The sequence below is a fragment of the Tenrec ecaudatus genome, chromosome 7 (genome assembly GCF_050624435.1).
Source record: "Tenrec ecaudatus isolate mTenEca1 chromosome 7, mTenEca1.hap1, whole genome shotgun sequence".
Classification (NCBI taxonomy): domain Eukaryota; kingdom Metazoa; phylum Chordata; class Mammalia; order Afrosoricida; family Tenrecidae; genus Tenrec; species Tenrec ecaudatus.
This window is the reverse complement of record NC_134536.1, coordinates 115,728,168-115,751,432: the sequence shown is the minus strand read 5'-3', so window position 1 is coordinate 115,751,432 and position 23,265 is coordinate 115,728,168. Positions and strand designations below refer to the sequence as shown.

The window sequence follows — 23,265 nt, the reverse complement described above, 5'->3', positions numbered from 1 at the left end:
ATTAACACGGTATTTGATACTCAGGGAAATCTGAAGTCAATTTTTCACTTCTACTAAATTAAAAAGTTATTTCTATAAGAGCAAAAGAGAAGACTCTTTTTCTCTCAAATTCAAAAGCATGTCTACAAGTTTTATTACGCATCCCCGTCTTGCAATTTACCTGCCGACTCTGCCTTCATAACCCATCAAGCCATATTCTTTTTGAAAAAGCATTTCTTCTTTTCCCTCTTGTCTATTACTTCGCATTTCAAAGCAGGTTGACAGTAATGACTTTCAGATGAATATATGTAGCTGAAAGGAACCTTCTCAACCTTGTCACAAAGTCATTCAAATTAAGCACGGAAGGAGGCTTGTGCGACTTTTGAGTTTGTGGTTTTATTCACAGCTTTGCAAATAAAGTCACCAGCTTCCATGACTTTGTAGAGATTCACTCCCTGTTGAGAGAAAGAAGGGAGACCAGGAGGCAAGGGAGAGTAGAGAGAAAGAAGACAAACAGAATCCTTTTATTAGTCATTAGCCATTTAAAAGTGCGAACCCACGTGTTTTCTATTATGGACTTTTGGACAATACCTAAAGTGTGTTGTGGCATCTTTTCTATTCTTCTGCTCTAGTAAAACATATCATGTACCTTACCCTTGTGTTAAACTATCAGACACCTGAATATCAAACCCAAATTCAATGACATGGAAGTTGACGCACACGGCGGTCAACTGCCTCTGTGGGTCCCTGAGAGGGAAGGTGTTTATGGGACAGAAAGTCTCGTCTTCCTCCCCTGGACGGCTGGCGGCTTCCCGCTGTTAACCGTGCAGCCAGCAGCGCAGCACATCGCCCACTATGCCACCAGGCCTTTCCAGTGTCCTCCATCCGGTGCAAAGGCCACTCTCTAGGTTCACAACTCACTGTGAGCTGCCTACACGAACAGGCTCGGATTCAGACTCAAAAGGACCCTGGACAAGCAATCATATGCAAGATTTCAGCAGTGGAACATGAACACAATAGTTTGGAGTGATATATAGATAAGAACTGCTTGGGGGAAAAGTTTTTTTAAAAGCAAACAGCAACCCAATAAAAACTCTTTACTATACCAAGAAATAATCTTGAGAACTCAATTTAAACAAGCTCATAAAGGTGAATGTATATGCGTTTTTCATGTTCAGAAACACAATTTCTGACATAATATTGAAGGAGGTAGATGTAGGGCAAATATGTAAATGAAGTAGTATTTAGTACACATCTGGAGCATGTTTGCATGAGTAGTTGTACCATGTGAAAGCATAAATAGGATCAGCAAAGGCTTATGTAAATCCATGGATGACATGGCTCAAATTGAATATGAAGGCCAAGTTCAGAGTATGCTCCCCATATTTTGGGCCTGGTGTAACTTGCTATCATGGAATGGCACCCCCTCAGTCTCCATGCAGCACCCACACTGTCCCCAGTGGCGGTAGAGTATTCTGTGCGTTCTGCAGAGATTTGCTCACGTAGCATTTTATAAAATGCTAGACTCTTCCTCAGTACAGGCCAGGAACACTGTTGCAAAAACCTGAACAGATTCCATCATTCTAGCTTAAAAATAACCTTGAAAACTTACATTAATCTATTTTTTGAAACACATACTCATAACAAAAAACATCACATTAGAAATTAGAAGCATTTCAATATACCAATGACTTCTCTCTAGAGATACTCAGAGACCTAAGTACTAAGAACTTCTTTGACATTAACTTCATCTTTTAATTAAAGAATGGAAAAATAATATTCTATGAACTGATACTTGTTAAGCTTTAGAATTTCTTTTTTATTATAAAATTTTTCTTAGGGTACTAGCATTTCTGTTGGTTTGTGAAATTTAATCTTGTCACTGAAATATCCTCAGATAAAGTATTTGTCAGACACATTTGGATTTAGTATTCTTTAGCCAAATGATACATAAAATGTAAAAGTCGTAAGTTACCTGTGTCTTTCAGATATTAACACTTAGCAAGACATCCTAGGAGGATCTCCATCTCCAGTGCCTTTCTTAATTTCCAAGAGTTTTATCTTTAACAACTCTACAGTTGTAAAAGCACACTGAAGAATAATTTCGTTTGGGATTTTTTCCTAACAAGTTATTTAAGGAATAGGTAGCCTTATGATCTCACACTGCATTTGCCCTTAAAGCAGTTATTAGTTGCTTAAAGATGTCTCCTGTACCATGATAGAATCTGAGATTTTTAGAACGTTAAGTAGATTATGCCCCTCTTTTCAGAGAATTTATGGTCCAGCAGACAACCCATAGCCATAAATTAAAAAAAAAGCTTGTACTGTAGTTAAAGCCAATGACAGACACTGTGCCCAGGTGGTCATGAGGGCAGAAATGTGGGGCCGTCAGCGCGGGGTGAAGAAGACAGTGGGAGGAGCTTGTCAGAGGAGGGAAAGAAGGAGGGGTCAGGAGACCTACGTGTGGCGTGTATGCGTCATTGAGAGGAACTAAGATGAGAGGGGCATGGCAGACAGAGAGGAGAGTAAAAGATAGGTAAGAAATATCATGGCACATCTAGGAAATAATGGATAGAAACAACTGAGAAGGACAAATAGACCAGATTTTGTGATAAGGCACACCTGTGCTTTCCAGGAAGTGAGAATTTGCATTACAGAGGAAACCCTCTGTTGGCTGCTTGGGGAGTGGATTTAAAGGCAAATCTGGAAGCCAACAGACCAGTTTGAAGACTGAAAGCCTAATAAAAATAAGTAAGGAAGACCTGTGTTGGTGCAGTCGCAGTCAGGACGATAAGATAGGGTCTACCTTCCAAAACATTTAAAAAGTTAAATCAGTGGCTCGTACTAATTGAAAGGACAAAAGAATTTCCCTGACACTACAGTCCAGAGAATCCTGGCTCGGGTACCTAGTGGGATGGTGGCTGCAACTAAATGTAACAAGCCTCCTTGAATTGTGAAATTCTTCAGGAAACAAACATGATAACTTGCGTTTGCATCCCAATCTATCAGGGTACTAAGTATGAAACTGTTAACCACAAGGACACTGGCTGAAACCCACCATGGCTCCATAGCAGAAAGACGAAGTTCTCAGCTCTCATAAAGGGTTAGTCTGGGAAGCCCAGCAAGTTTGTATCTGTCTATTGGGTTGCTATGCGTTGAAACTGCCTTGATGGCAGAGGGTTTGGTTAGGACAGTCAAATTTAGTTCATGAACTAAACCTTCAAAAACAAACTTGTATCTCTTTAGTTTCTATGCTGGTCATGAACTTTTAAAATCACAAAGTTACTTCATAAATAAAAGCATTTATATTAATCACTAGAGAGGATAGACAATAGCTTTGGGTGCTTAGTGAAAGTGAATTTTTTTTCAATAAACATTCATTGAACAACTCTATGCAATCAGAATCCACCAGCTTCTTGGTGGGAAAAGACCTAGGAATTTTCTCCATAAAGTACTCCAGCCCAAGAAATCCTGTGGGAAAGTTGTTCTCTGCCATACAGAATAACTCCAACTCTAAGTCAAATCAATGGCACACAACACACACACACACACACACACACACACAGAGGCCAACAGGCAGAAAATATGAAAAAGTTATCCTAATTGCTTTCTGGTGACAGGGGACGTTAGGCACATAAACAAGACAGCTTTAACCATCATAATATAGTCACAGGCAGAGATCCTAGTGAGCATGGACACACCAGGGAGAGGCATTGACTACACTTAGGACTGGCAGGTCATCAAGAAGATGATAGAAGATATTTTGAGGCTAGTGATGTTTCCATTGGAAGTGAAGTCAAGGATGGTGGGTAGGCCATTCCATGCAATGGGGAAAGCATCAGCAAAGGGTTGAGGTGAGGAACAGAATGGCCCAGAACTATGAGCAAGTGTAATGACAGATACCCATCAACGCAAGTAGAATGAGACCAGAGGAGAGACAGGAAAGGTAGGCAGGGACATTTTTAATTTTGGAGTCTAGATGATGCTTTTACATCACGGAAAATATTCCGAATGTCTAATCATCTGTGGAAGAGCCCCGTGGTTCTTGGGTGAAGAACTCAGACTACTAACTGAAAGACTTGTGACATAAACCATGAACGAAAAGCCAAATGATCAGCTTCCCTGCATATAAATGGCCTAGAAAGTTCTGTGGGACAGTTATACTCTGTCACGTGGGCCTGCCATGGGTCCGAATTGACTAAGAAGGCACATAACAACAACAACCACCACCATCTATGAATAGCTTGTCTTTTTATCCCCCCTCCTCTCTTAAACAGTAATCTGCTCTACAGAGTAGCAATTTATGTTCACCAGTATGTTGGATGTTGTGACAAAGCCTATGGCTTTTCAGGTAGTTATTAAAAAGAGATTATTGGTGCCATTTAAATGTCTCACATGCTAATATGCTAATTAAGTGAACATCTTCCACTGATAATTGTGTCTTTGTATCTTTTCCAGAAGCCCTACTTGTCACTGTGAGAAAAATCCAGATTTCAGACTCCTCCAAATTAAATGTCCATGCAAATAAAAACACAGCAAAAACCAACAAGCACCACAGGAATGACAGAAGGTCTAGTACGTGGCGTTAAATCAGGTATAAGATGGAGAAACACTTTGGAAGCCATGCGGCACTGTAAAGATGTTAACTGCCCGTGTTGTTTGCAATTGAGGTATAGTGATGTTATGCTATAAAGCCCCACAATAGCGTCCATTGTCATATTCCACAGTGCATGCTAGCAAACATAGAGCGTACAGTGAAACTTTAACCTCAAAAACGCTTCCCGCATTTTCTGAAGCATTCCAAATTGAGCTGCAAGGAACAATGGGTATTAAAATACGTGAAAGTGACTTACTGTGTTGAGCCCCAGGCCATTAAGCATATACACCAAATCTTCAGTGGCAACATTCCCAGAAGCACCTTTTGCATACGGGCAACCCCCTAATCCGGATACCGCAGAGTCCACTACGCTAATCCCCATCTGGAAAACAAAACACCTAAGATTTGTGTATTCATGACACATAAATTGTTGAATTTTTACTTAACCTGTGCCAGAGTGCATAAAAGCACAATCTAAACCTGTTATCCAAACAGATTTACTTACTCACCAGATGCTAGCTGGCAGAGTCCCTGTCCTGAGTGTAAATAGCCATTGGGTCTTATGTTAGCAAAATTTCTACCAGTATAAAAGACAACAGATATGCTCAATTTAAGAGGAATTTAGAGAGGAATTGGAGTAATCTTAGATCAAAATAAAATGGTGCGATTCCTTGATAGCTGCACAACTTGCATATGGTGAATCACGATATAAATTCACTTGCAGGTCAATTCTCTAGAGTTAGCCTAAAAGTACTACATGAGCCACAAGAGACAGCCTCACCCGTTGCAGCTCAAATTCAAGGTGTCTCAGAAGACTAGTGCATGTGGCACTGAAAGTTACTGTTTATGAAATAGAGCTCAATTCAATCATTCAACTCATTCCCTTGTTATTGAGTCATTGCTTTGCATACAAAGTAATCCATGAAGAGACAATGAAAAGGCAAATGCTCACCACTAATAAAGGCCCTGAGTCTCACAGGCATCCATGTTTTATTGGGTAGAGCAGATGGTATATACATTTTTTAAAATTGAAGATTTGGGATAACCCTGCATCCAGCAAGTCTACCAGTACTGTTTGTCCAACAACATGGTCTCATGTCATTTCTCCATGTCACATTTTAGACATTCTCATAGTATTTCAAACTCCTCCATTATGTTGCTTTATACTTTAATAGGCGAAGTAACATGTAAACATTAGCTCTGTGTTCTCTGAGAATCCAAACATTCATGTGAATCGCTTTATTGTACAACTTTACTGCCATGGTCTGGATTCAGACTCTGATATCATCCTCAAATCTCTATGAGGAAGCCCAAGTGCAGAGGAGTCAGATGATTTTACAAGGTCATTATCTGGCAAAGGATATCTGGGGCTCCAGAGAATTCATGCTCTGGCCTCTGGGAACAGACTGCTGATAAACTATTAGATACTTGGGAATATCAACATAGCAGAGTCGTGTATCCTGAAGAAATTATAAAAGACACCCACAACGGGACCTGATAAAGATTCTGGAGGTCCTTGGGAAATTCATAGACTAGCTGAAGAAGAGGGCCATAGTATTCCTGAACTGTGAAAACTGAAAATTTATCTGACGCCTTTTCCCCGATTAGACGGGGATTACAGGTTGGGGGGGAACAAGATCAGGGTGGCAAAGTGTTATTTTAATCATATCAATCAAGGACATGGGAGAAAGGCAGAACTTGGTAGTCCTGTTAGAGCTACAGTGACAGTCTCAGTGACAGTCTCAGAAGCTCACCGGGGCAGTTCTACCCTGTCCTCTAGCTTCGCTATGAGTTGCTATGGACTTGATGGCAGTGAGTCTGGCCTTTGGTTCATCAAGGATGCATGCTATTATTAAACTTGATCACCCGGCTGAGGTGCTTTTGCCGGGTTTTGCAGCTGTAAAGTTCTACAGGCGCCATCCTCCCACTCTTAGGAAGGGTCCAGGCATACTTTTGAAAGGAAGTCACCATGCACAGGCCATACTCAGGAGAGTAGGAATATCTAGAGATAGTATTTAGAATTCTGTATGGAAAGTGTGTTTATCCTCTCCCACTTATTTATTTTATCATTTATTTTTAATACCCACTATTGCTTTATGTGGTTGGTTGCTCAAATTGTTCCACGTTGGGTGATCCGGCTCTCTTTCAGTTGGCTTCTCGATCGGTCAGTCGGCAGGCTGGGAGGCTGTACAAGCCACTCTTTGAGATTTGCTCTTGTAAGAAAATTGCAAGGGACTCACAAGAGCAAAACTGTTGAAATAATCTGGGGTTCTTGGGTTGAAGGACACGTTTAAAAATACAGATTGCTTATAAACTTCAAATTCCCCTCATTATCTTTCTAAGCCTGAGGTGGTTTCTATGACTTTGCTTCCATGACTGCGATCTCTCTCAAATAATGATCTCAAAAATGCAATCATATTCAGGTGCCAAGGACTGGCTAGCTAAAGCTTTGGCCCGCTAGGGGTGGATCAAAACAGTAATTGGAAGAAATTATGCTCCCGCTGTGAAATTTCTGTTCGTGCCTAGTAGAGAGAAAAGATAAATATGAAGACATTGGCTCATTTCTGAGGATCTGCCTTGACATCCACCTATGGGATTAGACAGATCTATTCAGTGGCATTTATTAGCTCCGAGGAGGCAGAAATTGCAGTGAATCTCCACTCTGACTACTACCAGAATTATTTGGGTTCCTGTTAAAAATGATGAACTCTCAAGCTACTTTGCAGAACAATTAAATTCTAATTTTATTATGCAGCCTGACATTGGCATTTTGTAAAAGCCCCGCTGAGGATTCTTATGTATCACTAGGCTTGATCATTTATGTCTCATCTATTTTTTGTTTTTTAATCAATCCAGAATGTAAGTTAGCTATTAATTTAGAGAATCTCTAGATTATCGATGTCCAAGATTTTGTCTTGCCTGAATTCACAATCATTGCTCATGAGAGCTCCAGTCAGGAGAGGAAACAACGCATTGCCAGAGTAAATCTGCTGCACCAGTCATCGTTGAAGTGCCGGCGAGCAAGGAGGTTCCTTTAAAGACTAAGCAATCCCTTACTCAAGCCATGGTATTGGTCAATCACCTTATATACGTGTGAAAGTTGGACAATGAATAAGGCAGGTTGAAAAAGAATAAACACATTTGATTTACGGTGCTGGTGATGGGATAGTGAAGGTACCATGGTCTACAAAAAGATCACACAAATCTGTCCTGGAAGGAGTACACTCAGAATGCTCTTTAGAGGCAAGGATGGAGCTACATCGTCTCGTGTACTTTGGACATGTCAGAAGAGACCAGAGCGTGGAGAAGGACATCATACTTGAAAAAGTGGAGGGGCAGCAAAAAGATGGTTTGGCACAGTGGCTGCAACAATGGGCTCAAACAAAAACAATGTGGGGACGGTGCAAGGCCAGGCAGGGTTTGCTCTGCTGTGCAGAGGGTCACTGTACATCAGAATGGACTCAACTGCCCCTCACAAGATCAAACAGCCAGCGTCAGTATTGACCAACCATAATTAATGACTGCGGCAGGAAAACGCAGCCACGATCATGTCAAATTAACGATTGTGAGAGAAAAGTGTAACACTGGTACCTTACACTGTGATATTTACACTTACAGTCATTTAACTGTCATTTAAACAGTGTTAGCAATAAAATTATACAGAGCAACCGGAAAACTACATCGTCAACACTGGACAGCTTGCCTAAAAAAAGATAGTGTAAAAGCTTTCAGACTCAAAAATGTACAACCATCTAGGTCCATTTTACATAAAGCAATAAAGTAGACAATCAATATTGCTAGAGATTAGAATAATCGTTATTTTTCTGATGTGAATGAGAATGGACATAAGGAGAACTTCCAGAATGTTAGCAACATGGCCTATCTTAAACAAGGCTCTTTATGAGTACTATCAGTTTCTGCCAATTCATTCGGGTAACGATTTGTGGATTTTTGTGTATGTGTATAAAACAAGACAAAATAAAAACAGTCATGGAATTGATTACAACTAATGGATACCCTTTGCATTAATGAGACTGTAAGTCTTTAAAGAAACAATTCTTTCTCCCTCCAGGCTGGTGGGTTTGCACTGCCAGCCTCTCTGTTAGCATTCCAATGCTTGTCCTACATTTCTCCCAGGAAATTCTATTTCAAAGGACAGAAAGAGCAGTGTTGTGGCAGTTAATGTTAAACAAGCAAGCACAGTAAATATATAGAAGCATACATTAAATTTTCCCCTAGGTAAGCAATTAATTACTAGTTAATCTTAAATTACAATTATGCATCAATTTAATAATTTCTTAGCAATATTTTACCCCTAAGAATATTTCATGCATCCTACATAAACAATTAAAAAACATAGTTGTTGAGTTGGTTCCTATTCACAGTGATGCTAAGCAGGATTTCTGAGACTGTAAATCATTACAGGAACACAGACTCTTTTTTCCCCCCTTAGAGCAGATGGTGGGGTTTGAACCATTGACGTCCTGTTAGCAGCCCAATGCATAATCCACAGAGTCATCATGGCTCCATAATACCATAAGGAAAAATTAAGAAATACAGATGGGTGAATATAGAGTGTATGTGTGTTGTATGCCATACACACAAAAACACCCCTACCTATACACAACAAAGCACATATTTTCAAGGATAAATGTTTGATAGCAACCCAAATATTTCAAAGTGGAGCATAATAAAGCTACTCTAAATGATTTTTGGTTGTTTCTGGATTATGATGTACCTATAAAAGAGAATAATAAAAAATGTGAATCTTTGGTAAAGGAAATAAATGGGTTAGAGAATATTATAATATACACAGTCAACTTCTCATTTTCTAAAAATCAAACAACAATACATGATATAGATGATATACTATATAAAAGGGTTCATTGGGCTTTGTGTTTAGCTCATTTTTAAGTTGATAATGTATGCAGTAGATTTGCAACAAATATTTCAGAATAAGAATACATAAACCCAATACTCTGAATTTCTTAGTTAACATCATTTTGCAACTAATGAATTTGTCTAGGTTTCAAAACTAAAGAGCTAATATGCAGACATAATCTGGGAAAAATAGACGTAGTCTAGGTAAAAGGCTAGCTGGAAAAGTGGCCTTTCCTTATTTCCTAGGAGAGAGTAGCTTCAGCAAGGATTCTCCTTCACTAAACTCTGTTTCCACATCATATCTCACTGCGATTAGGTTCATTCTGACTCAGAGCCTCTCTCGGAGCCCTCATTGGCAGGGTGGGTAACATGCTGCAGCATTAACAAGATCAGCAATTCAAAACCATTAGTCCACTCTGAGCAAGACAGATAAGACTTTCTCCTCCCAGAACTAGTCAAAGTCCAAACTCAGAGGAACAGTTCTCTATCCTACAGAACTACTATGAACATTTCCACAGAACACGTGGGTTTAATATCTAAGCAAATCTGAGGAATAGACCAAGTCATTGCTATGGAGTTGATTAGGGATCAGGACCCTCCTTTGTGTGTCCGAGTAACACTGTGCTCCATAGGAAATCTCTCTTCACAAGAGCCTCGAACCCCCAACCTCCAACTTTTCAATTAGCATTCAAATGCATTAGCTGCTTTCACCACCCAAGATGTAGGCAAATTAAGAGAGAGTTTATTCAAGTAGAATTTGCATGTGAAGAAAAATATTAAATAATAAATTCTTTTACGGATCCTCTTTTAGAAATGAAAAATAATCCAACATAGTACTTCTTCAATAGTTCTCATTTTGTAAAATATTCTAAATTCTCTTCTCTACTAAATTGCAGTTATCCAGAAAGAATTCTACTAAATTGATAATGCAGGCATATACTAAATTTAACTTTCTAAACAAGTTATTTCACAAGTTTCAAGTTGTAGCCTTACAAATTATTTGAATAAATGTTTCATCACATCTACTTCTTCCTTCCATTAAAAAGAAAGATGAAAATTGGGAGCAAACCACTGACTCTCACTGCCATCGAGTCCACGCTGGCTTATGGTGACACCCCCACCGCTTGGGGACCTCTGAGATCATAACTGTTTACTGGAGTAGAAAGCTAAGTCTTTTTCCTGTGGAGCTGCTGGTGGTTTTGAACTGCCGACCCCATGGATTACAGACAATACATAATCACGACATTTCCAGGGATCCTAAGAATGAACTAGGATCATTCTTCTTCCCCTTAGTTCTTTATGATACATGTTGCTCTTGTTGCTAGGTGACATCAAGCTGAGTCTGATTAATGGTGACCGTATGCACAAGACTGCTTGATTTTGTGCAATCCTCACAATGGTTATTCCACTCAAAGCTACCATTGCTGTCACTGAGTCAATCTATTTCCACGACTGTCTTCCTTGTATTGGACGCTCTTCCATTTTACCATGTGTAATAGGCTGGTTTCTCACAAGAAGCAAAACCAAAGTCATATGTGTGTGCATCTAGAAAGAGATTTACAACAAGGACTGGCTCAGACAGTTGTAGCAATGAGCAAGGAGAGTTCAGTTCAAGTCACATGTCAACGGAAAGCTTCTCCCGAGTCCTGTAGCTGCAGGAGCTGATGAACAGGAAGCAGGAAGATGAAGTCCATGATCACAGGCTGGTGGATGTCAAGGTGAATTAATGTGAGATGGTTGAATGAAAATCAGCATGTGACAGCTCCTGGGATTGGCAGGCAATATGACAGGAGTTGGATGAACCAGGTGTAGGATCCAAATACAGCAGTGGAAGTCGTCTAGCTTCTTCATACTTAGGAAAGGACATGCCCAGTATAAACCCTCCCTCAGCTGTACCAAGGCTGGGACCATCTATTCTCCCAACTGCTTGGCTGCTGCAAAGAAAATCCCATCATGGAACTGACCACACCAGATTCGATCCTTTCATGAGAAAATCCTGGCCCACCTAGCTGACAGAAAATCTAACCATCATATCAAGCATGATCCCCCTTTCCAGGGACAAACATCTACTGATAGCATGTATAAATTAAGTACGATGAAGTCTTTCCATCTCTATTCCAAGAAGCATTCGGGTATACTTTTTTCAAGACATGAGTGGTAGTCTGGGTAAACTAGGGAAACAAATCCACAGAAACTCATATGTAAATGAGAGAGTTCTTTTAATAGAAAGGGTAAGTGTACATTAAGAAAGCATCCCAACCCAGTGCTGTCCAATCCCACAAGTCCAACATTAGCCCATATGTCTGACAACAATCTACAAAGTCCTCCTCCATCTCACAAAACAGACACAATGATGCCAACTGCAGGAGGAAAGCTGAGTCAGTGAATGTATAAGCATCTCAGTGCTGGCAGGGGTCTCCACACGCTGTTCCAGCATCCAGGACTGCATCGGGGTAGGTCCATGCAGCTTCTCCTCAGGGATGTCTTGCAGGATGTGAGCCTTGCCAGCTGAAGCAGGGAACTGGCTAAGGCAGCTGCACCCTGGTCCAACCATCAGAAAGCAAGAGACCCAAGAACTAGAAGCATTCACCAAGCCATTTAACTTTCTGCCCTTCAGTTAATCCCACATAAACCTTAACTATCTCAACATACATACCAGTTCTTCTGATCATCCGTGGTATTTTTAATATTCTTCCCCGGCACCATAATTCAAATGCACTGATTCTTCTCCTTGTTTCCTATTCAGTTTTCAACTTTTATATGCATATGAGGTGACTGAGGTAAAATACCTAACACCCTAGTTCTTGAAGCGATATCCTTGCTCTTGACCCCTTTGAGAGTGTCTTGTGCAGCAGCTTTGCCCGATGCAATGTCACTCGATTTCCTGACTGCTGTTTCCATAAATATTTGTGCTTCCAAGGAAGATGAAATCCTAGACAACTTTAATTCTTTCTCCGTTTATCACAATGTTATCTCCTGGTCCATTTGTGAGGATTTCTGTTTGTCTTTATACTGAGTTGTAATGCATACTGGAGGTTTGGGTCCTTGGTCTTTCATAAGCAAGTGACATTCTCAAATCTTGATGCCTCTTTCTTCTTCATTTCGTCTATCATCTTCAGCATTCAGATCAGAAAGTATGATGAAAAGACAGACCCTGAGGCACACTTTTCTTAATTTAAAAACAGAAAAATGTTCCATTTCTGTTTGAATGAATTCTTCTTGATCTATGCACAGGCTGCTATTCACAAGGCTTTAAGTATTTTAAAAAATTATTAAAAGATCATATTATTGGGGACTCTTACAACTCTTGTTACAACCCATACATACCTGGCTTGCATCAGGTGAATTTGTACATATGTCGCCTTCATTCTTTTCTAGACATTTACTTTCTATTGAAGCCTTGGTATCAGCTCCTCCCCCCATCCCCATAATCCCCTGATAGATTATAAATTGCTTTTAGTTTCATCTGTCACACCGACTGCTGTCTCCCTTCCCCCATGTTTTCTGTTGTTCTGCCCCCTGGAGAGGGGTGTATGGTTATGTGTAGATCACTGGACTTGTTCCCCCTTTCACCCTTCCTCTCACCCCCTGACCCCTACCCTTCTGATATCACTATTACCACTCCTGTTCCTGGATTCCGTGTGTCAGGAGTTCCCATCTCTTATCTATACCTGTGTACGTGTTCCGGTCTAGTCTGAAGTGAGAAGCAGCACCGGGGTCATGGTAGTGGGGGGTGAGGAAGCCTCAAGGAACCAGAGGGATATTGTATGTTTCATTGATGTTTACTGCACCCTGGTTGATTCATCCCTTCCCTGTGGCCCCTCTGGGGGCGATTTGTTCCAATGTCTACAGATAGGTTTTGGATCTCTGCTCCAACCCCCCTCATTCTCAACAATATGTTTCTGTTTGTTTGTTTGTTATGTGGCTGCTGATGCATATTACCCGGTCCCAATGACTCCTCACGATCGCACCAGTGGTGTGCTTCTTCCATGTGAGCTTGTTGCTTCTCTGCTGAATGGTGGCCTGTTTAACTTCAAGCCTTTAAGACCCCAGATGTGATATCTTTTAATAACTGGCACCATCTGCCTTCTTCCCCACATTTGCTTATGCACTCATTCGTCTTCAGTGATTGTGTTAGAAGGGTGAAACTCTCAGACAGCCAATTTTTTAGAACAAAATATTCTTGTATTGAGGGAGGGTATGACCAGAGGCCCGAAATACATCCACTACCTCAGTGTATTGCCATATAAATATATGTACATAGGCCAACACCTGTATTTTTGTGGATTAATATATGTATATATATACACTGCTATCTTTATACCTCTATCCATTGCTTTGCTTCCTAGGTCCTTCCTCTGTTTCCTTTTACCTTCCTCCTGCCCTGCCCCACATGCAATGATGCCTAGTGCAGGATGATCACAGGCCAGTGGGTAGAAAGTCTTTGGATCCGGTGGCATTGTAAGCATCTCAGTGCTGGCAGGGGTCTCCATGTAGCTTCTCCATTTCCCAGGGCATGGGGTCAATCACTGTAGTGCCATATGATTTGTCAGTAGAGTGCTTCTCAGGGGTGAGTGTTGTCAGTAGAGTCTCTCCAAGGAAGTGAGCCAAGAGAGAGAGAGTCTGTCTCCCACCTCTAAGGAGGAAATCCAGGAGTTCCAAGGAGCCTTCAAGGGAAGGCCATGTCCACACAGAGGCCTCATTGGATATGACCTGATTGACAGACAAGACCCCACCCCTTAACTCTTTATCCTCTCAAGTCCCAAATTGACATCAGATTATGTAGCTACCATACTTTCTACCTCTCCTCTCCAAATACAAGCTCTACTTTTAGATTCCTTGTATTTGTGTGTCTGTATGTGTGTGTACTAAAGAGTGAGTTACACCCAAGCAAAAAACCCACCGCCATTAAATCGACTCCAATTAATCATGACACTTTATATGTTTGAGGGACTGTAAATGTTTAAGGGAGCAAATGGTCACATCTCTCTCCAATGGAACAATTACTGGGTTTGAACCACCAATCTTGTGGTTAGCAGTTGAATTCCTAGCTCACCGCAACACCAACAAAAACCAAACCCACTGCCATTGTGTCAATTCCTACTCACCATGACCCTGTAGGACACGGTAGAACTGGCCCCAGTGGGTTTTTGAGACTCTAACTCTTTTTTTTTTCTCTTATGGAATGACTGGTGGTTTTGAACTGCAGACCTTGCAGTTAGCAAATGCATAACTACCACCAGAGTTCCGACAACCATACCAGGCTTCCTTATTAACCCACATAGTACAAACCCACTGCAATGTTTTAAAAAGATCAGCATATTTATATGAGTAAACACAAGGTGGCAATGTAGCACCAAAATCCAGTAAGTAGAACCAGGGTTCACAATACAACTCAGTGCCTACGGAAGAAAATAGCACACACAGTTTTATTATTCAAATAAATATTTCTTACGCTTTTAAAGTAAAGAAGCTAAGTAAGCTAAAGTCAAAACCATGGTTCATGAATCATGAAACCATGGTTTGATTTACTCAGTGTATTTTTATTTACTCCTCTTTGGGCATTAAAATGTTTATTACGCACATTTTATATGCCACAGGCAAAGTGCTGTTCTCACAGAGCTTCCCAAACTCCAAGATCACTGCCCCTGGAGTTGATTGCAACTGGGCAAGACCCTGTCGGACGGGGTAGGAACACCCAGTGGTGTCAAGACCGAAGCTCTGTGCTGGATTCGAAAGCCTGGGCTTTCTCTCATGGAGCAGCTGGTGGTTCCAAATCGCTAACCGTGAAGGCAGCAGCCTAACACACAAGCATGGGAAATTACACCGACCGGACTGCATTTGTCCCTGGGAAGTTGCTTGCTAAGTTGGAAGGAGAATGAATTTTCTCCAGTGCTCAGAGAACGAAAGCTTCCTGGAAATAAAGCAAAGTCAGGACTCACGTGATTAAGGGTCCTTGACCCCTGCCTTCCACAAAATCCTGATCACAGCTCTCAACCAGCCCCGTGGGCCAGGCCGTGATAAAGGCGGTGAGGTTGGGACAGCCACTTGAGCTCTTCAAATAGGCAATTGGATGACCGTGTCCAGGAGAAGGGTCGCTCCCCACACCCTCAGGAGTGGGACGATTTTTCTTTAATGGTTTTCCTTTTAGATGAATTCCAAAAACTATTATTCCTATGTGGTGCGTGGATAGCTAGATTATTTACGCCACTAAGCTGAGCTACCAAATAGGAGTATCATTTCACCTTTTATTTTTGTACTGTAAATTCTTATTCCCCAAATGAAAGTGAGAAACATGTACAAGATGAATGAAAAAGTCATTTTTCAAAATTTGCTATCTGCTAGCTATTGATGATTGCAAGATAGCAAGTGAAATGTAAATGTTCAATATTGAAGTTACTATATTCCTAAGGAACACATGGAATTTTTCTAAGTTTAAAAACGACTGCTTTATTTATTTAATAAAAATTTTTCTTTAAAAAACCTATAACAATATTTTATTTAATTAAAAAAAATCTCTGGTAGTGGTATTTATTTTGGTATTTAAATTACATGTGCAGAGGGGAAACAAATGTACTTGTAGGATAAACATATTTGAATATGCTAATTTCCCCAAAATATTTCTTCTCGATTTGTTCCTTTTAGTCAATATTTGCAACAACAGAGATGGCAATTACTCACAAATGAGATTCTACTCCCTGTTCAGTGGCAAGTCGGGCATCATTAACAGATCAGAACACTCTTTCAACTAAGCCTAGATATTGCCTTAAGATGTTTCTCAACCAGCACTTTTAGTAGCCACTGTGAATTGACTGCTGGTAGATGTGAGAGAGAAGCATATTTGCCCTCTTTGTGCATTGTGAGCGTAATAGCAACTATCTCAGCCACAGATTATGCATATTTAGGCAATATACAAGAAATTGAAATGCATAGCATAGGAATGCATTTAATGATCAGCATACAAATGTGTTACTTGGCTAGGGAATGGCTAAGATATTGCAATTATTAATGCTTTTATATAACACTATGGTCTTTGATTATGTTTCCCTACATTTACTACTCCCTGTTGCCTTCACTCAGTGAATGCGATAAATTATATTTATACTCTCATACCATTTAAATTGAGACAGAAATTGGAGTGTCTACATAGAAGAACATAAGAAAATGACAAAACAGATAAAGACATTCTCAATTTTGCTAAGCCTGATGAAAGTCAATAGCTAACCTTTGTTGAATAAGCTTGCCTATGAGTTGAAAGGTTGGTGGTTCAAATTCACGCATAAGCACCTCAGGAAACAAGCCTTGTAATAGGCCTCCGCAGCCATGAATACCATCAAGGACAGCCATACTCTGGGCACGTTGCATCTCCACAAATCAGAATAGACTCAGGAACCAACAACAACAGCAAAAATCACTGTGCCACATACTTCCCAGATCATGGCTCACAGCAGTATTGCAAAAAGATTAGTAGCACATGCACACTGCAGTGGTGGAGAATTTGAGGCTTAGAGAAGTCAAGTTAGTAGTAAAGCGATGCATACATATTAGCTTAGTGTAAAACAGAGGAAGAACCTAGACTCTCTTTTCAGGTAAGATCTTTGTAAATTTCTGAAAAATTGGTAGAAAATTTTGCAACACTATTGAGATAGTTGATAAGGTAAGTTATATTTGTCCGAAAGTTTTCTATCTAGGGAGTTAGGCCAAGGAAATAGCCCAGAATGATACTGTACATTCATGTTCAAGTATGGACATTTTGGAAATATTATTTGTAACAATATAAAATATTTCAAAACTAAGTATCGAACAAGAAGGAAATAGTTTATAAGCCACACAAAGCAGACTACTATGAAAGAACTAAATATTTTCATGGAATAATTAATGGAAAATTTATTAAAATAAAATATAAGACAAAAGGAGCCACATCGGGGGAGTGGTAGAGTTCATTAGAATGGCTGTGTTTTCCAGTGTTCTATAACAAATGTATACCAATATGCAAGTAGGAAAACTGTATCATATTAGTAAATATACACCCTTTTTTCATTAACCTTCATTACTTCTGTCAGCACAATATCCCTAGTGTATTCCTGGACTATTTGGGCTCTAATTTATTAGAGTTAATTAAATTTCTATAAATTATTCCAACCAGAATCATTCACATTTTTCCTATTCAGTAGTGGTTATTACTCTGATCACCTCACTTTTTCAGTAGCCACTCATTATGTATAATCTATTAGTACAAAATTATCAAACCAGCAGGTCAAGTTTTAAGGAGCATATCATTTTACTTAATAAGTGAGGCCTGGTGTTTAGTGCGTCTAGTAATTCTTGCCGGATTACTGAAGTTACTGGTCACCGGGACAGTATCTTTCCACTGTCACCAACAGCAAAAATACAACAGAAATTGTGCCAGGTGTGCACTTAATATATGCTTCCGTCTCCTATCCACCCTACAGAGCAGAGTAGCACTTGTGTTTCAGGGGCTGTAAGTCTTCACGGGAGCAGAAAGCCTCATCTTTCTTCCACAAACTTTGGGATTCACACTCCTGAGATGTTGGTGAAAAGCCGAACTCATAACCCAGCACACTGCCAGGACTCCTTTTGAAGCGTCTTATGCATCAATGCATGTTGCTTCGGTTATCCGTGTGGCTGGTTCTTCCCTGCCCACGCAGTGTTTCTTGGAAAAATATTCTGAGTGTCGGAATTGCCTGAAGCCTGACTTAAAGATGCAAGTTTCCAGTCTCTGCAAATATCCGATAGATGTTTCTTGTACAACATAATTATTATGCATTGTTTCGAACTCGAAGATGACCATTATGGATGATACAGTGTGAAAATCGGTCATGTTTTAACTCCCTAGCTGAAGCAGAGAGGGCGAGCTCCTCATGATAAATGTTTCTTCTGCTTCCACAACTCTGGGTTAGATCGTTTTCTTGGTGGTGGCCATCTGGTTGCATTTACTATGTGATGTATGTTGACCAGTGGCTGTGAGTAAAGGGCTTAGGACATTTCTACAAGTGTTTCTCCTTTAAACAGTCAAATGAAGATAATAACAGGGCCTTCCAAAACTCAAAGAACAAGGCTACTACCATCAAGTTGATTCCAACTCATTGTGAATTCACACAGGGTTTCAGGGCCTGTATGTCTTTAAAATAGCGGGTACTGTCAACAGTCTCCTGTAGAGGAGCTGATGGGTTTGAACCACCAACCTTACTGTTGGCAGTTCAATGCTAACCTGACAGTGCCACCAGGAATGGCTCATCACCAAATGAGAGAATCTAGGGTTCCTGAATGACCACTTGCAAGAAATATACACACTGGAAAACCTGTGCATTGGAATGGTAAGTGGCAACGAAACAGTCACGTGTTTGAATGCTCGCTCACTGTTGGTGCCCTGTCGTGGAAGGACAGCCTGTTAGAACTGACTTACCTTCTCAAGGGGTTAGGCTAAAATCTAACATTTTTCTAGCCGCTTTCTATTTGTTCCATCTGTTCTTTGTTTTCTGTTTTCTCTTCTACTTTTTTCTTTTGCTAACTTGATTTATTCTCTCTGTATGATTCCATAGTGTCCATTGGCTTAATATGTAGACCTTCTATTTAAGTTGTTTCTTTGTTGTCCAAAGTTTACCAGTGTTATTTTTGTTGCAATGCATCTTTAATGTAATCTACCTTCCAACAATACTATGCTATATGCAAAGATGAGTAGGGCCAGGAAACATTATATTTTCAGTACCTTAATTCATCCCTTTGGGGGTCATTACCTTTTCCGTGTTCTTCTAAAAACTTCTTCTCTGGGAAGAGACTTGTCATAAAGATTTTCGACACTGTATGTTTGTGTGGTCATTTTAGTCCTAACTGCCGCTGATGATAGCTATATTGGGTCAATTATAACATCGTCCCCAGAAGGTGAACAGAGAAAAAACAGACCCATCCTGCTGTGAGATGAGATGGGGGGCACAGGACGCACAATAGATCTTTTTCCCAGGCGCAATGAGACATGCAGAAATGTGGTGTGCATTGAGAGAGGAAACGGAGCACAGCCGAGTCTGAGAAACACCACCTGAAATTCTGACAGCATCTCGGTTCTTCCAGGGGTCCAGCTTCCTTCCCTGCTGACTTTGTGTTTTAACTCAAGGTAACAACAACCCGTTATGCCCGTGGTTGCCTGAGGCGACTGCCCTGAAGGAAGCTTAACAACAGTACATGGAGGATGATCCCTTAGCTTGAAGGAAAGAAGAATCCGAGGGAATGAAAGGCTTTTACAAAGTTGTCTCCTTATATATCTCTATCCAATGCAAACAAAACAAACAAACAAAATAACCTCACTGCCATCAAATTGATTCCGGCACATAGAAAAAGTTGATATTTAACACACGATATTCTTAAACTGGCCTAGTTGGTTCAGAGCTAAATTTAATTCATTTTTTTAAATTTTAATAAATCATTTTATTGGGGGTTCATTTTATTACAGCTCTTAAAACAATCTGTTCATCAATTGTATCAAGCACATTTGTACATCTGTTGCTATAATCATTTTCAAAATTTTTTCTTTTTGTTTGAGCCCTTGGCGTCAGCTCCTCTTTTCTACCTCCCTCCCCCACCCTCATGGACCCCCAATACATTTCAAACTATTATTATTTTCATATCTCACACCACACACTGTCTCCCTTTGCCCACATTTAATTCATTTTCATCTTTTCTTGTATGCCATAGCCATTTCTTATTTATGTCTGATTGATTTCATGGACCAAATAATACTCACATTTATGGTTAATATGTGTGTAACCTGAAGAATTGTTCTCCATTGGGCAATAAAATAACAACTAAATAATAACAAGTGTTTGGGCTTTCTGGGTCCCTGAAAATCGCCCAAGGCTAGCTGCTGCCCCTTTGCTGAGTACCAGGGGTGAAATTGAGTGCAACGGGTGATAGAAATTACAGATAAGCAGAGGGGCCTAGATCTGGCTTATAAAATGTAGACAGGGGGGATTACCAGGCTCCATAATGAGTTGGGATGTCAAGGTGGAAAAGACAGTGACAGCTGACTTAGCATCCTTATAAATAGGAGGTTTCCTGCTGGAACAGGAAGCGTCTGTTTCCCACATCCCCACGAAGGCCTGCGAGTGTGCTAGAGCTAGTGGACGGGAAGGGTCTGGGATCTTGACCTGGAAGTGTCTGGGAGTTTGAGCCATCGACTGTCTGCCATGGCTTGATACCTAACACAGGTAGGAGACGGAACGGTTGAAGAACTGCATGCCTGAAAGCCCAAGGGAATGCTCTGGATGTTGTCATACCAGGGGACCGCTTCTCCTCCACCAATGCCAGGAAGATGCTTCCACTCCCTTCAACCCCTTCATCCCCTTTCAAACTCTCACTCATACTGAAAGGAAAAATGGCAAGGAGATGTTTTAGACACCTATAAATGAAACGTGTCTGGGACAACTTACAAATGTATTCAGCCATTTATTCTTAATAGATGTTTGGAAGCATTTAAACTGCAGGACTCATTAAACTGCACATTGACATATATCTACATTCATATAGTATACACTATTATATACCATGGTTACATGGTGGTTACACATTTGGCTGCCAACCGCAAGGTAAGCAGTTCAAAACCACTGGCCTCTCCTCAGGAAAAAGATGAGGTTTTCTACTCGTGTAAATAATTACAGTCTTGGAAACACACAGGGGCAGTTCTATCCTCCCCTATCGGGCCGCTATGAGTCAGGATCAACTCTATGGGAGTGAGAGCTTAATGATATATTTTGAACACGTTCCAAGGAGAGGCCAGACCCTGGAGAAGGACGTTGAGTTTGGTAGAACGGCAGTCAAAACAAGAAAGACCTTCAAGAAATTGACTTACACTGTGGCTGCTCCGACATTAACAACCAGCGTGAGGCCGACCCAAGAGCAGGCATTATTTTGCTCTTTTGTACAGAGAGTGCTCGCAATGACTCAATGGCCCCTTGCAGGAGCAACATAAATACAAACTAGCTCACAATATTGCTTCCTTGCATTAGTATCATGAAGCTGGAACAGGGTCCATCGATCATTTTTCTGATACGCATAAGATTAAAAGAAAGATACCATTTAATGACAACTCACAACAGCCTCTTCGTGGTTCAATCCAGATAGCTAAAGTTCAACTATTAATGACATTTAGCAAAGACCTTGTGCACGCTGTAGCCATCATTGATCAAAATAGTACACAAGTTATTTCTGGTAACAATGTTAATATTTCCTCACCGGTGAGTACAGAACTGTCTTTTGTCTAGATCTTGTCAAAAGAAGAGAAGGTTAAATACACATGAAACTTGAGCGGGTTTTTCTGCCACCAGAAAGAGTTGAGTTGAACCCAGTTATTCAAAGAAGTTAGGCAAGCAGAAGGAGGTATCATTGCAGTTAAGTATAAAGGAAGTGGATCAGGTTTGGTTCAAGCCAACCTATCAAGAGAGCCTCATCGAATTGGTTGAGACAGCTGTGGGATTTGATCTTGGAACTAAGTTGGAGGTACTTGATAGTTGTAGTGACATAGGGCAAGAGAATTATGTGGTCTCGAAAAGTAGACATTTCAGCTGATTACAGAGGAAAACGAAAGAAGATTTGGGTTGATTATGAAGGATAACTCTCTAGCTCCTTTACTGCTTCCCAAACTTAAATGGGTTGGCTCTCAACATAATGGCCTCTCTTCTACCCAAAGTATTCAAAGACAACCCAGAGACTGTAGAAGAAATTCCTGCTTTTATTGAAACCATCGGGACTTGATGGCCAGTAGAATTCCATCCAATCCTCAGGCTTCCTACAAATGCATATTGAATGTAATCTGCTCAGTCAAACATAATTCTGTCCTAATGTTCTAAACATAGCCAAAGTCAAAGGAAAATATGGAGCATTTCTGCTAGTGTAATTTGGAGCAGGGCCATTGTTGGGGTTGGTGCATTCCTTGGCACTGGAAGAGTTGAGAGGCAAATCCTAAGCAAGGACACAGTGGCTTCCTGGGCAAACCATATGCATATAAACGTCCAGATGGTAGACAACAAGGGCACCCAGTGTAACGGCCAAGAAAAAGACACATAAAACATAATTTTAAAACAAATATACTTGTTGAAGATTGGTATTATGGCAAAGCTGTCAAATAACACTAGACTTCCAAAAGCCTCAATGCAATCTGTAACATATTTCAGGAGCTTTTATCCCTTCATACTTTCAAGCACGAAAAACCCAATGCCATCCACAGTTAAGAATCACATTAGGTAATAAGATGAGGTAATTAGATTGTAGTAACATATGAGTGCTATTTACCTCACTGGCTGAATACCTTTTAGTGGAAACATAGTCATGAATGGCATGTATAGGAAAATACACCAAAATATTAATCATGCATGAAACTGGATTGAAACAATAAAATTATCTGGGAAAAAAATACAAACCACGCTTCTCAGTTCTCTTCTTTGCTATTTACCACTGACAGCTGATGTCTGCAGGCTATATTACCCAAGTGGCCATCAGTGGGTTTTGCAAGGTTCTGCCAATAGAAGGTACCAATAGTGGAAAGAAGTAACGATGTTTCCCGTCTGCGTAGTGTCTACAACAGAGCCTACTATGGTCTAAATCTCCCTGATTAATTCTAAATCCTGACCTCCAGTAACACTGTTGCTTCTCTTTTGCCCCTCCAGCCTAGGTGGTCCGCTGCCACTGCAGTAATGTCCCCTCTGTTGCTGTTCTTCAGTGCTGTTTCCTTACGAGTGCAATTTTTCACAATGCATTCACTCTCATGCTGGTGAGAGCGCTGGGATATTGCCTGAGAT

At 40.5% G+C, this 23,265-nt stretch overlaps 1 protein-coding gene across 3 annotated transcripts in view; it reads right to left on the bottom strand.

Moving 5' to 3' along the window:
• Positions 1–332: 332 nt before the first annotated feature.
• The window catches only part of HMGCLL1 (3-hydroxy-3-methylglutaryl-CoA lyase like 1), a 197,250-nt gene continuing 174,317 nt past the window's right edge, over positions 333–23,265 (bottom strand). For all 3 annotated transcript variants that reach the window (XM_075554054.1, XM_075554055.1, XM_075554056.1), the window contains 2 exons: positions 4,833–4,958; positions 333–434 (listed from right to left, as the gene is read on the bottom strand). In XM_075554054.1, the coding sequence (XP_075410169.1) occupies positions 333–434; positions 4,833–4,958 (228 nt within the window). The remainder of the gene's footprint in view (positions 435–4,832; positions 4,959–23,265) is intronic.